This window comes from Protomyctophum bolini (genome assembly GCF_963924005.1).
Source record: "Protomyctophum bolini genome assembly, chromosome: 13".
NCBI lineage: Eukaryota > Metazoa > Chordata > Actinopteri > Myctophiformes > Myctophidae > Protomyctophum > Protomyctophum bolini.
In genome coordinates this window covers 6212568-6227110 of record NC_137874.1, presented here as the reverse complement: position 1 = coordinate 6227110, position 14543 = coordinate 6212568, and the positions used below count along the sequence as shown (strand labels likewise).

General features: G+C 40.2%; 1 protein-coding gene across 2 annotated transcripts; it reads right to left on the bottom strand.

The window, feature by feature from the left end:
• Positions 1-482: 482 nt before the first annotated feature.
• On the bottom strand, positions 483-9909 carry rnf167 (ring finger protein 167). 2 transcript variants are annotated; one of them, XR_013965160.1, is made up of 11 exons: positions 9770-9909; positions 7599-7717; positions 7385-7465; positions 7146-7283; positions 6767-6854; positions 6531-6621; positions 4634-4739; positions 4040-4133; positions 3216-3296; positions 2294-3105; positions 483-2262 (listed from the first exon to the last, which is right to left on the bottom strand). XR_013965160.1 is itself a non-coding variant. In XM_080780291.1 (10 exons), the coding sequence occupies exons 2-10, from the start codon at positions 7689-7691 to the stop codon at positions 2672-2674; spliced, it is 1206 nt and encodes a 401-aa protein (XP_080636417.1). In that variant the 5' UTR covers positions 7692-7717; positions 9770-9909; the 3' UTR covers positions 483-2671. The 2 variants fall into 2 exon arrangements, 1 of the variants encoding a protein (XP_080636417.1); XM_080780291.1 differs by having other exon boundaries at positions 483-3105.
• Between the last annotated feature and the right edge of the window lie 4634 nt (positions 9910-14543).

The following is a 14543-nucleotide window of genomic DNA, read 5'->3' as shown; positions in this document are numbered from 1 at the left end:
GATTCGTGTTTTTACCTAGAACTAAATAATACCTATAATAAAACCTCAGGACTGCATTTTCACATCTGCCTTCCCTTTTATAGCGCCACCAGTATATTTGATATCCGACTCCTTCAGATATCCAAGTTTCAAGCAAATCGGTAAACATTGTCTCTATAGTCATTACAGTCAAGTGAATTTTCATATTCCGTCCTTATTGGCGAATACCGAACATTGCTGGCCCACCATAACCTTCCTGACCGGTGGCCCGAGGAGAATTATTTCTAGTTTATAAAATTGGATGTGAAAAAAATATTTTAAACTGGAAAATGTGAATAAGTGGCGGAAGAGGGTTTACATACTTTGCAGTGTGCTATAGGTTCTGTTTCAAACAAATGGACTGTAGAGCCATAAATACGGCTTCATTCATATATATATATAATCATTTTGTTACACATCATTTAGGCAGATTCTAATACATTTAAAAAAAAAGACAAACATGGTCAATTTGGGATCACTTCATTTATGATTCAACAAAAAGGTAACAGTTGATTTTTAGGAACAATAAAAGGTGTACAGTACAGAAGACATGTGAATTACTGCAGATAGGCAGCATCTAGTGAGAGTGGAACTAGGGCGGTATAACGTAAGTCTCAATCAACTCTACAATGCATGGAAATTGTATCAATGACTAGCAAAGAAATAAAGCTGGAATGTTATACACTGGCATTGGTTCCCCTCCGTAACTCACTTAACACCTAATCGTTGTTATACCTTTCAAACATTAGCTGTTGCGAGAGCAACATTTTTTTTCAGGTTTAGTCAGGATTTAGAAGTCGTTTTCAGAATCGGCCTCAGGTCTAAATAGCCCTTTGTTGAGTGGTGTTGAGTGTTTAAGTGCTTAAACCTAAACAAAGTAAAGCTCACATGTAAATAGTTAATATGTGGACATTATTTGCTTTGGGAACACTCCACAACATTAACAGTAAAGTTACATTTCAGGATTTTTTTTTAAAGATTAACCTATAACAGGCTACATAGCCAGCAGCATATCTATTTGGAGATGTGTTGCAGGGATATTGGCTGGGTTTTCAGAACTTGCCAAGCATAACGGTATTCAGCACTGACTCATTACTGAGCCAATGGTTGCATGCATGCCAGCTTTCCCAATCGCTCAGGTTTACAGCAAACATAACTTCACTCACCGATATCCGCATTGGTGTCAGAAACAATTTAGGCCTAAGGAAATAAGTTCACGTTCTCTTTCGACCTGCACAAACGTGGAGTGTATTTTGAGATATAGTTATATTATATCCTCTTCCTAAGCTATTCAAAAGAGAAAAAAAAAAAAAAAAGTAACATCCCTTCCTATTCCAAACATACACACTACATTGTGTGTGTGTGTGTGTGTGTAAACATACGCACATATACTGTACATACATAATATGGTGTCATGCAAATTGACAAAAATTAAATAAAAACAATTGCATCCAAGAAGAACCCATGATGAGTTGAAGTCAAATTGTGACCTTAAAATCAAAGATCAAATTGCCATCAGGAGCTTGAATGGCACCTGCTGTTTGATCATGTGAAAAGTGCACACTGCAGTTAGAGTTTCGTGACACTCATATAAGGCAAAAACTGTTTTTAAAACACTTCCTTGTCTCCAACAGCCGTTAGTCTGTATAAACATGGAAAGATAATAGTATCCACATTATATTGCTAAAGAACAAAAACAAATAACCATTATGCGATTAAAAACCCACTATTTGTCACGACATGATTCATTTACACACCAACTGACCTTTAATATATGCTATTATTAATCCTGAGTTTGCTCAACTTGACAAACCGGATAAAGCTAAAGATAAAATGTTAGACTTACCACATTACAAGGTAAAAGAAGCAGCAGGAATATACAACGTATTTGTCATATTCTATCATTTACTGTTGGATCACATATTAGAGAAAGAAGACATTTCATAAAAACTGAAATGTAGCCTTAAAAGTTGATTAAAAAAAAAAAAAATTGAATTAAAAAAATGACAAACATTCCCTCTCCATTGGCATGTTGTCATTACCAACTGCTGATTCAGCGAATTACAAAAAAACTACTTCTAAGTATTGAACAATGAATCAGCTCTTGAGCTGGACTAACCAGAGACCACACATAGACAGACAAGGTTTCCCTTAGAACCTTGACTGACTTCTTCCTTGGCAGCATCACCACCACAAAATACAATCTGTTTAGCTACACGACCCATTTGCACTTTAACACCAGGCCTCATCAAATCCTACTAGCCATCATTTGAACAGCACGTTTACAGCGTTATTACTGAGGACCATATGATGGCCCATTCATTTTGTTCAACACTAGTGGTTAAGTCAGGTGGAGTGAATTTGGAATAAGTACATGCATTAAGGGACGTGAGGCATACTGCTGGTGCCAGTGCTTGTGTGCCTGCAGATAAGTCAAAAAAACTATATTTAATGATTGTGTGTTTTAGTACAAAGATGCAGGCCTCCTGGGACATATGGGGGTAACGAATTGTGTTACTACTAGCCAAAGTGGCAAGTGTTTCCTTTACCGCAAATCTACAGACTCCTCTAAACTGTAGTGTGAGAACGCCATACAATGCGGCCCCCCGAAAACCCCTCATCAAGTAGGACCAAAGTGAGCCAACGAGAGCCCTCAGACACCCACTTCACCCCTACCGATGAGCTGGGCAGTGTCATCAGTGGTGGGGGGGCTGTCCTCTGCCTCCGCCTCGTCCGTTTCAGAGTCCGTGTCGTCCTCGGGGGAGTAGTAGCCCTCGTAGCCCAGGATGGGGGAGTCGCAGTGAGCGGGGGAAGCGAGGCACTGGGCAGTGGTCACTGTGGTGGAGGTGGTGGCCGAGTATGCCCCCGGGCTGTCGGTGGGCGACCCCGGGTTGGAGGGGCGAAGGAGCGGGGTGCGCTCCGAGTCCGCTTCGCCTCCCGCCCCGTCGTCCTCCCCACTCCGTCCGACGTCCTCCTCGGAGTCGGATTCAGAGCTCTCCGGGTTGTGCCGCGTGACGCGCTGTTTGCACACTGGACACGTCTTCTTCGTCAGTGTGAGCCACGGATCGACGCATTTGCTGTGATAGGCTGTAGAGAAAAATAACAGTTGTGGGAAATGCGGGATAAAACCTTTGTTTTAGTTTTCAGACACACTTGTACACAAGAACACGTACATACAGATGGAATTTCATAATTACCATGTGAACAGGGCAAAACCCGCAGCTTATCTCCCTCCTCGTACTCATCCAGACAGATGGCACAGACATCATAATCATCACCTGCCAGATGACAAATTAGAAATCAAGTATCACTGCATTTGACAAATCACACCATTTATGAATCCATCCATGGAACTGGCGAATTAATATTCAAGTATGAACAGCAAACTTTACAGACGCAAATAATAATGCAGCCAAATATATGTCTGCATTATGTCGCCATAAACTATACATTATTCCAATACTACACAAAGTGTCCATTTGCATTCACTCATTCATCAGCAAAGAAAATTTGAATACAAGAATTCCTGTCTGGCTGCATTCATAAGACAAGACTTAGAATTCCTGTCTCCCAACATTCCTGAGAGAACACATTGTTTATCACATACAGTGGGTGATCTAAAGATAATTCTTTAACATGAAGGTAAGGAAACTATCTGAAACTAGCTGGGTCGCAAGACAAATTTCAGTGCAAACTGACAATAAAGTAGCCTACTATATCATCTGGAATGGATTATTCAATACAATAATTGTCTTGTAATAAAAAGTTTTCAAAAAGGTACATAGTGCTTTTGCCTTATTTCATAAGAATACTCTTATAGACCAAAACCGTCTAAAAAATATGAAGTGTTTACAATCACTACATTCAAAATGTATTCAGACTAATTACGAGTAAGACATCCATATCGGTGCATTCCTGCGACAGTCCACCTCAAGTTTTTAGCATTGTTTTGAGATGGCTGAAAAACGAATTACGGAAAGTAATTAAATATACAATACATATTATAGACAATTCTTGTCACCTTTTTTAAACTTATGGATTGGTATCCGCTTCAGTTGTTCCTTGGACAGACGGTTTTTCCTCATTCTTTTTCTGTATTGTACACAACGTATAACCTGAACCAGGTGAAGACAGAAGACATGTTATCGATGCCACGACGATACCACAACTACAGCGGCCAACAACATATTTCAGTGACGATAAAAAGGTCTCACGTTTAGTTTTGGGACCAGAAGTTTGTCCACTGAATCAAACAAATCTGATTTTTAATACCAAAAATGGTCCCAAAAACAAAGCAATACCCTACCAAAAATACTTTTTGTGGTTTCCTCAACACTGAACTAGGGCTGGGTGATACAATTATTTCAAACTTTTGCCTCAATTACAATTAATGAATGGTAGTTTAACAAAAAGGTAAAATAGCAGATCTACGAGCTCACAATGTGTTACATTGCGACACGTTGTACGCTTGTAGATAGTCTATTTGAGCTATTTCTGCACGCCACCATTGTACAACAGAGTAATACAGTGGTTAATCAGATCAGATCATCAATCGGATCATTTTAAATAATCAGTCAATTGCCCAGTCCCACAGTGAACAAATAGATGCACTTACCAAGATGACAACCATCACAAGAATGATCATGCCAACCACTCCAGTGAACGGAATGAGATAGTATGAGAGTGGAAAAGCAAACTCAGGCTTGAGAATCACATAGGCCCTGCAAACCAAATAAACAACATCAGGTTTCGTACAGGGAAAAATATAAGCTAAGCATTCCAATGTCAATCATAATACCAAGGTTTTACTAGAATGAAATTAAGAAATGAATCACGGCAGGCCCATGATGATACAGTATAGTGTCATTACAGTGTACTAACTGTCCGACAGGCCTTAATCCGACACCAATACAAAACCCTAACCTAACCCAAACCGCACGCAGACGCCACGGGTGATTTTTAACCCGCCACGGGCTTTTTCAGAAAACTGCCAGGATTCAGAAGACATTTTTAGAATCTGATCTCAGGTCAGAATGGGTTAACCTGCCACGGGTTCGTTTTTGACTAGGGATGGAGCCCAAAGAATCGGGTACCGGTACATTACAAACCCGGTTCGGCATTTATCGAGACCCGAGTATCAATACGCTTTTGGCTTGTCGAGCCCGTTATCGGGTATAGCCGCAGCAGCTGACGCCATGGGCCGCTCGCTATATAATAAGAGGCAGGCGCGTAGCGTGGATTAAATGATTGACTGGGGGGGGGGGGGGTTAGCGCATCTCCAGCCGATAGGTGCGAACGGTTTTGCCGACTTGCGAATGGGGGACAATTTAAAACAAAGGTGGCTCACATGCTGCAGTTTGCTACTAACCGAAATTTGAATGCACAAGGGCTGTCAAAGTAGGCTATCTTTTGTTTTTTCGCTCTCTTCAAAGTTAAACTGGGCAAGCTCTAAACTGACTGGGCCACAGTGTCAAGGGGGCCGAGACGCGACGGGTGGTTGCGTTATGGTTGCGCCGTGGAAGTATGGTGGAACGGGTTACATGTTTAAAAAGACAAGAGGGGAGTTAAATGCAATAATGTAGCACAGTTGTTAACTTAATTAGTACATGCGCGAAAGGGAACATTTCGACAATGCATTAGGCATCTGTCAATAATGCATTGTATTAAACCCTTTGCATCTCTGCACCGAGTCGAAGACAACACAGGAGCCTCAGCTGCTGCAAGCGGAATATGGTGCTTGCCGCCCAGCAAGACTCCGTTGCCATAATTTATAATCTAATTCATAATATGTTTGGGAAACTCAAAACTCCCTCCCTGCCATAATAATAATTCAATGTGCGACTTCTCAGTCTATCGTAAGGCAGATCTACAAGCTCACAAACAGACGCAGTGTGAGCTTGTAGATTGGCTATTTTCGGTGCGTGACACTGTCGTACGATGAAGTATACATTACGCTTTTAAAGTGACGGTACACAATTAACAGTTCCCTGTCCGTTAGAAAAACAGTCTTTTTTTTTCAAGGCCCTAGTAAAATGTAGTGCAAGGGATGTTTTGGTTGGTTAAAATAAAGAGAAGATTATAGAAAAGATATGCATATTCTGTGTGTGTGTGTGTGTGTGTGTGTGTCATGGCATACAAACTCTCACAGCTGGGTTGATACTGGCCAATAAAAATAAGGTTCTGTTCAGAATGTATTGTCTCCCAGCTTTCCACAAAATAATAGCAAATGCTTGATAGTGGGCTCCATAAGGACCCTGCTCGATAAGGTGATTGTTATCCAAAAAAAAAATGAACAAGCTCCATCCCTACCATCTAGAAGAGGGTCTCTGTCTGTCTGTCTGTCTGTCTGCTGGGGGTTAATCATGCAAACCGTTTGACCAGGTGTGGCCAGTAAGTCACAGAATTACCTCCACAATTATTATTTTTCCTCATAAGTTTTTGATGAAATAATTAGCTTTCATCAGTCAAAGGGGCTCTGATTTGGAGTCCTAATGTTGTATAATGTACTTTACCCTGGTTCCGGAATGATGAAGTTCCTGAGAATTTGGGAGGCATAGAAGCTGGTGAATACGGACGGAATGTCAATCAGCTCTGCAATGGTGTCTGCAAACATATCCAGGCACACCACACACGATTGGTTATAAAACCATTAGGAAGACGAACTTGGATGGTAGCATTCTTGTTTCAGGAAACTCTAAACTAAATATTGTCCAAAAAAAACGTGAGAACTTTCAGAAAGAAGCCTAACCATTGCCGTAGTTCATACTAAGCAGAGTGTCCGAATACATGTTGTGAACAATTGCAGCACTGAATCCAGCCAGCTGTGCATTGAGTACCTGAAAAAATTAGGCATAGTGTTATTCCAGTGTATGTTGAATAAAAAGATACATTGTATTTAACCCATTCTGGGCGGGAACCCCTTTTGGTGTTGTTAGAACATTGTTAGAATTTAGCTATTGAAAAATAGCAGATCTACAAGCTCATAGCGCGCCACGAGCTTGTAGGTCAGCTATTTCTGAAAAATCGTAAAAATGTGGCGCAAATCTTTGAATATATATTCTTTCAAGGTGAATGTTTTTAACTCAGGTCTAAATGGGTTAAGAATACATGTCATTCAGCACACTGACCTTTATATCAAAATTACAATCATAGCGCCTGATGAGAGCTATGTATTTAGTAACATTGACATCACTAGTTGGCGACAGTGGAGGTGGAGGTTCTATTGCTGTGCAGCCATTAAGGGGACGGGATTCCACCAACAAACCCTTTAGGACACAATGACAATGAAAACGGTTATATTTTTATACAACAGATCAGATGCCACATGCTTTTCTGAGTGTTTATTTCTTCATTTCTCCACTCGTACCATAAGTCCCTCTTTGGGCAGTGCAGCTCCAAACAAAGCAGGAAGGTCCTCAAACAACATGGAGGTCATATTGCTATAATGCTAAAAGAAAGAAGCGAGACAAATAATGTAATTGTGCCAGAAAACAAAATTGTTTCATTCTAATTAGAAGTAAAGGTCATGCATGCGCATATATATATATATATATATATATGAGAATAATGAGATTACTCACCGCATAGATATAGGCATGTGTGGGTGAGGGTGCCAGTGTACAGCACAAGGTCAGTGTTAGGACACTCAATCGAGCTCCCATGCACCACACCATTCTTGCTCACTGGTGGTTGCACTTAACTGTGAAGAAGGATGCAATTACATGAGACAGGTATCGCTCATCAAAAGGGGCTCATCAAATGCACCATTTTGGCACCAAAGTGCATTTTAGAGAGAAGCTGGGGAACTGAGACACTTCCCAGCCTTGAGAATAGACTTTTACCTTAAGGTCTAGCAGGCTTTGTTTCAGTGATTAGCTACGTCGTTTTGTAAATTTTCGGGGAATTCTAAACCCTCGCACGGCAGTGGGAAAACTCCTAGAGTAGTGGAGGCGTGTCCGGTAGGGCGTTAGTGAGAGTCTCACTATAAGCACTGGACTAGGGCTAGGGAAACCTCAACAAACAATGCATGCTCAGGCGTGCTGCCGTGCTCTGCTCATGTTTAGGAGTCATTGGGAGTGAAACAAAGTTACCACACCTTACGATGTAAATTTAAACAAGGCTCCAGACTTACCAGAACTAACTGGTAAGGGCTACTACTTGGCCTCACCTCACCCCTGCCCATTTTGACAGACTGGAATGGCTTAGGGTTGACCACAGCATCTTGCAATGGGTCTGGTCCACAAGATTCACTACACCAACAAGATACCCATGTACCTGTCTAAACACTTCCTCAATGCCAACGAAGTCCACACCCACAACACCAGACAGGGAGGTCAACAAACCATGTGCAACCCAGATTCGGCACAAACAAGGGACTAAGTTAATTTCGCTCCTATGCCACCAAAATGTGGAATGCCCTACCACGAAGTCATTAAGACATGTGAATCCCTTGACTCCTTCAAAACCGCTCTCAAAGGGCACCTCCGGACAGCTGCAATTCAAAACTGGCCCCTGTAAAATCTGAATCCCCCCCCCCCACCGTTTGTTTCTTATCAGTTTACCTACTTTTATGATGATTTTCCTGTTTTTTTTATTATAATAGAAGTGTATATTTGTATCTCTAAATGTTCTGATTAATTAAAAAGGGTGGACCCTATTGTAAACAAGTGTAATGTTGTGCTTGAAATGTACTGTAATTCTCCAAACTGTTAATAAATACTTCAATCACGTGGCCTAGTCACTTCTTTTGTAATCGTTTTCGTAGACCTGGTTGTTATTTTCTCTCGCAAAATCTGGCAACACTGCTCCCTCCCTCCCGTCCCCTTTCATGCTTAGAACCGAGCGAGAACAAACCATCTGAGGAAAACCAGATTATTACTGAGGTTGTGCTGTTGAACACTTGCGTATTTATGGCCCGCAGCCGTTCAAGTTTCATCTGTAATGTAACAATCAGTAAATATTTCAACACAAATATTCTATTTAAAAACCTGTTCAAAAAAGCTGAATATTTAGCATTCAACGACACTCCAGCACAGTCTCGAGAACAAAAACACGGGTATCTACTAGCTAGCGCCATAGAGTAAGACCGTTACGAAAACTCCGTTCACTTCATGGGGCCAGTCCAAAGGCGGCTCTCCTACATAGAGTATGGGGACAACAAACTGGGACAAGTCCTGGACCGGAAGTAGGCAGAAATGCATTGGATCCAGGCAACAGCCCAGCTTCAATGCTCTTAAATCCCTTTATTTTAGATTGTTTTGTAGTAACCGTACAGCATAAACATTACAGAGACCGTAGCAATATTTTTTAAATAGTTGTCATGTTGCACACATGCCTAAAATTGCTATTATTTGTGCCGCCCTCGTTGAAAACAATGTATTTCCAACTCCAGTTTGTCCCAGTTCAGGCTGCATGAACAGCGCTCGATTTCTGCCCCCTCAATATCCTAACTCTTCTATTACAGATGCTCTGGCTAGCGCTACACACCATAATACACACGGGCGATATCCCTAATATTGTAAATTGTCCACGTTATTAGAATAATTACATATCGTTATCCAAGAAAGGGCTAATAGCCTAATATATACTCTCTGGTTCGAAATAGTCTCTGTTGTGAATATCCACGCTGCAGGTGAAGGAACGGATTAACACGGTTAGCTAACGTTAGCTACATTCTCTTCTAGCTAGATAAATCGTCAAATATTAGTCGGTAGAAAACTGTCACACTTGTCTCTACAGTTCAGCTACTTACCACCACACACAATTGTTCAATGTTGTTCGAATGTTGCCCAGATTATGTTCTTTAGTTGACAAAGAAGTGCTAAATGCTAGCTAGGTCCGCATCGCTTCTTCTTTCTGCTAACTTTGTGTTGTTGTTGTGTTTGTTTCCTTCTTGCTACTTCCGGAAATATGGCTGGATGGAAAATCCTGATGGAAACCATAAACACGGGAAGTGACAACTAGCGACCCCTGCTGGTTTCATTGAGTCCTAGAAAGTATACAGGGCCTAGAAAATGTCTCTATCCAGATTCCAGACAGTTATTTTCAGAAAACAAGAGAGAACTATGATTATAATAAAATAATACATTCAAAATATAGTGTATATATTTTAGCCCTTCATAGCTCACCTATATTCACAATCAAATGAACATGTTGTTGATGACCTTGAAAAAGGAAGCAGGCCTACTTTTGACCTTGATGGTGCACAATGCACAGACAGTAGCCTATAGATAGAGCGTCCACTTGACTGCAGTGTATATGTCTGTTCATGTGTTTGTCTCAACAAAAGAAGTCAAAAATGGATGGGCATATTTTCATAAAACTCAGAGGGGTATAGGCCTCCCCAGAGATTAACTGGCTTACGTCTAATGACCAAAGACACAATGAGATAATCAATCATAGCTCAGGAATGGAGAAATGTACAAGAGGTGGTGCTATACTGCATGAAGGCAGGGTTTGCAACCCAGGTGGCAGGTGCATTTCATTGCTTTTAATTTCACATTTGATTATTACTCTTCTAATGTTATATATTCATATAACTCTGGTAATATTTCTGCTACTTAGGTTCCTCCATCTGAGGAATGACACTATAAACACTATAGCTACTACTAGCTGTTGAATACATGCAGCACTGATTTAATTTCCCTTTACTTTTTGCCAACACTTACATGTAAGTGAACCCACATTTTCTCTCACATATAGGTTTGTTTGTATAGGTATGTAAAACGCCTGGTATATATGGAGATAAATGGGTGACCACATGCATTGCACATTTTATTGACTGAATATATCAAAATAAATATAATAATGTAAAAAGAAAAGAAAAACTGCATGGTGATGGTGGCGGCACAGATTTATACAAAAGAATGCTACAGGGATACATATGGTTGCAGCCACCATAGGTGCTCTTTTACAGCAGTTTTGAAGGAGGGTCACACTTGGCATTCCACATTCTGGCAGCACAACAGGTGAATGAATTTGACCCCATTTTTGTGCCGAAACTGGGTTCAGTGAGATCAGTGGGGCTCCTTCTGGTACTACGGTGTTGTTCCTGTGTGTGTCTTTTAGGTACATTTTTTCTCGCGTATCTTGAAGACCAGGCCCCATTGCAAGTTGCTTTACCCTGTCCCCTCACCCCTCTACCCTGAGCCATCCCACCCTTGAGGTGTTGGGTGAGTTCTTCTGGGTGAAAATCCTAGCACTAGTGAAGCAACCCGACCAGTTTGTTTTGAGAGGTCAGTTTAATGACTATAATGAGTAGCCTGGCTTTGGCCATATACTGATAACGTGGATTCACTTATACGCTCATAGCGGGGAGGGAGGAGGCGTGAGTGAATCCACATTATGTGTCTGGCAAAGCGCCAGGCTAGGTATAATGACTAATGTTTCTATTTGATATCGAGTGTCACAAGTAACGATGCAGCTGTAGCACACTCATGTGCACTGCACGGGTTCCGGCTTTAAAGTGCGCTTCACTCTGCTCTCCGTACCCTGGTAAAAATGTTTGTTTTTATGTTATTATAAGTGCACGTATAATGTTAAGTATGTATTGACCTTTATTTAATGTTTTTTCCCTATTTTATTTGTATTGGGCCTCTGAGCTGTTCACCTTGATGCCATGTCAGGGCATTGTTGAGTGCAGTATAGCTTATACTACTTGTGTTTGTTTTGCAGTGAAACTATTAACCTGATGAGTTGGTGTGGTGGCCTTCTAGCATGGAATTCTCATTTAATGATGCACAGTATGGAGGCAAAAATGTGATTTGTTAAATTCTGGTGTCTCCACTAAGCTCTCCAACCCAATTTGTTAAGCTCTGCCTTAAAAAACTGTTTTGCTCAAAGCCTTAAAATGGTTGTTGGTGAAATTCCAACTGATGTAGTCGGTAGTGTTTTAAATGTTTTGGTAACCCTTATTTCGGCCAGGGTGTTACACTGCAATAGTCAAAATTACATTGGATGAGTGTCCTCAATGTGTTCATATAGTGACCATCCTGAATAGAAAATGTGTTCTTTGGTTGACTCTCCACTAATCTGACCACCAGTTTATACATTTAATTTATTTTTATTTATTATTTTATTTATTATTTTGTTTATTCAAGATTTCAGGGTATACACTGGATAAGGATCCAAAAGGAAGCACGCACATCTCCATAAATTCTACAGGTGCTGAACAAAAATCACACCCATACGGAACATATACCAAAAAGATGATAAGTTATACAATTTATTCTAATCTAACACTTTATTTTCATATAGGATATGCCTTTGGTTTAGTGGTTAAGATGTTGGAGTTTCATGCGGAAGACCCGAGTTCGAATCCTGGGAGTTACATTGGTGCCGTGAGCCGGATGGGGTTTCCCCCGTGGGAGGAGGTCAAAAGGGGGTGAGTGTAGCAGAGTGGCTCAGAGCCTCTGACTGATGGCCTCAAAAGTCTAATATCTCCCCCGGTCCATGGGGATATCCCTTTGGACTAGTGGTTAAGATGTTGGACTTTCACGACGAGCCAAGCTATATATATATATATACATAATATTTCTAAAGACTTAATATTTAGACTAATATTGATATATGGCAGTAATGGCAAACTGACTGTCAAGAAAATGAAAACATAGCACTTCATGTCAAAAAGGTTGCGACCACTGCTATAGAGTAGACTAGTATGGGGGTTGTATTGTAACTCCTCACTTAATTTCCATTTTAAAATGTGTATGTCCTTCACAACAGATTTGGAGGGCATACTGTGTAGCCTATTCCTCTCTGTTGTTAACGAGTAAATTAGTATTACATTAACACCTGCAACCAATAACTGTGAATTAAATTAAACTGCTTCTCACTGGCCACAATATCCACATGAAAACACCTCACAAACAACATATGCACATATTTCTGTGGAAAAAGTAATTCATTTCAATTAACCAAGGGGCCTGTATCAAATCTGCATTGTTTCTTTGCTGATGTACAGTATGCCAAAAAGGTAGATCCGTAGATCTAGATCGCGATCTACCAGTAGTCGATCACAACCTGCTCTACCTGCACAAATAATAAAATATGTATATTTTTGGCATCTGCCACTTGAATTATGTCACTTGATTGATTGACATCAAAAGGGCCTGTGTCAGCTCAAACCCACAATGCAATACTTTGTTTTCAAGAGTGTTGCGCACAAACGTCAGTAGCATTACAAACTTATATACAAATAATATTCTATTTCCCCATTCCAAGTGTTTGTCTTATAATATAATGTAACGCCAGTGCTATTCCAAATCCCCCTCACGTACATTTTCACAACTGTATTTGTAGTTATATTTTGTGGTGCAAAATGTACTAAATTAGACAGCATTTCATTTGAGCAGATAATGACAATCATTTGGAGAATCTAATAATATTTTAATAACAGAAAGACATTTGATAAGGAATACTCTTTTATTTCAGTCAACATTTTTAAATAGCAGTAATAAATTACATTATTGGTTGACTTTTATTTGGTATTATAGGCTTTAGCCATACAGACTCTTCAAGTGAGTGCCACAACACAGTCCACAACAATAACTTTCCAGTTTCCAGGAATCCATTCCTGAAACATGTTTATTCCTGCTCCATGGTGTTTAGGCCTAAAAAGTGAGGTACACAGCACCTGGAAAGAATTAACAGAAGCAAAGGAATCACTGCAGAGAAATAGGTTTATACATATTTTACATGGCATTTTATTTAATGGGGGGGAGAAAGAAAGAAAGAAAGAAAGAAAGAAAGAAAGAAAGAGAAAGAGAAAGAGAAAGAGAAAGAGAAAGAGAAAGAGAAAGAGAAAGAGAAAGAGAAAGAGAAAGAGAAAGAAAGAAAGACAATGTGAAACCATTGCATAACAGATTGATTGATTGAAGTATTTATTAACAGAATTACAGTACATTTCAAGCACAACTCAATACAAAAACTGTTAACTGTGAGTGGACAGAACTTACAAGAATCCCTTTCCACAGCCCAGAGGTCCAAAGAACATTTCTGATGGCAGGCAGACCTTTCTACACACGCCACTCAGGGTGGGGCAAGTCCAAGGAAAGGATGCAGCCTCATTTTCAACAACTAGAATGAAAAAATAAAATATGTGTGACATTCATTGTTTTTCTCCCCCATTGCTATATATACAACATATAAAAGGTTAATTTACCATCCACAAAAGCATAGAAATTGATCCGCAGAAGAACATGCAGAGAAAATAAACCAACACTTACTATGAAGTGATAAGACAACCAAGATCACCATCACCAACAAACGTTGACGAGACATTTTTTCAGGTGTTCTTACTCCAGTGTTGCTATTACCCAAAATGAGGCCTGGTTCTGTTTTTATTTGGGTCTCATGGGAGGAGCAGAACTAATGTGGAACAACATAGCGGTCACTATGTTATTCATTATGGACATGCTGTTCTTAATCCCATTTAGGAAAATTGCATCCCAGTGCATGTGCAGAACTCGTGATCAATTATCGTCATCATCATGAGACAGGAGGAATCTACGACCAAGAAACTGGAG

What these genes read in the sequence shown, in the direction of transcription:
- rnf167 (XM_080780291.1), bottom strand. Translation starts at nt 7,691, where the DNA reads ATGGTGTGGTGCATGGGAGCTCGATTGAGTGTCCTAACACTGACCTTG. An exon ending in TAGTATGAACTACGGCAATG is followed by an intron (nt 6,622 to 6,766) that starts GTTAGGCTTCTT and finishes ATATGTTTGCAG; the next exon opens with ACACCATTGCAGAGCTGATT. An exon ending in TTCATCATTCCGGAACCAGG is followed by an intron (nt 4,740 to 6,530) that starts GTAAAGTACATT and finishes TTTGGTTTGCAG; the next exon opens with GGCCTATGTGATTCTCAAGC.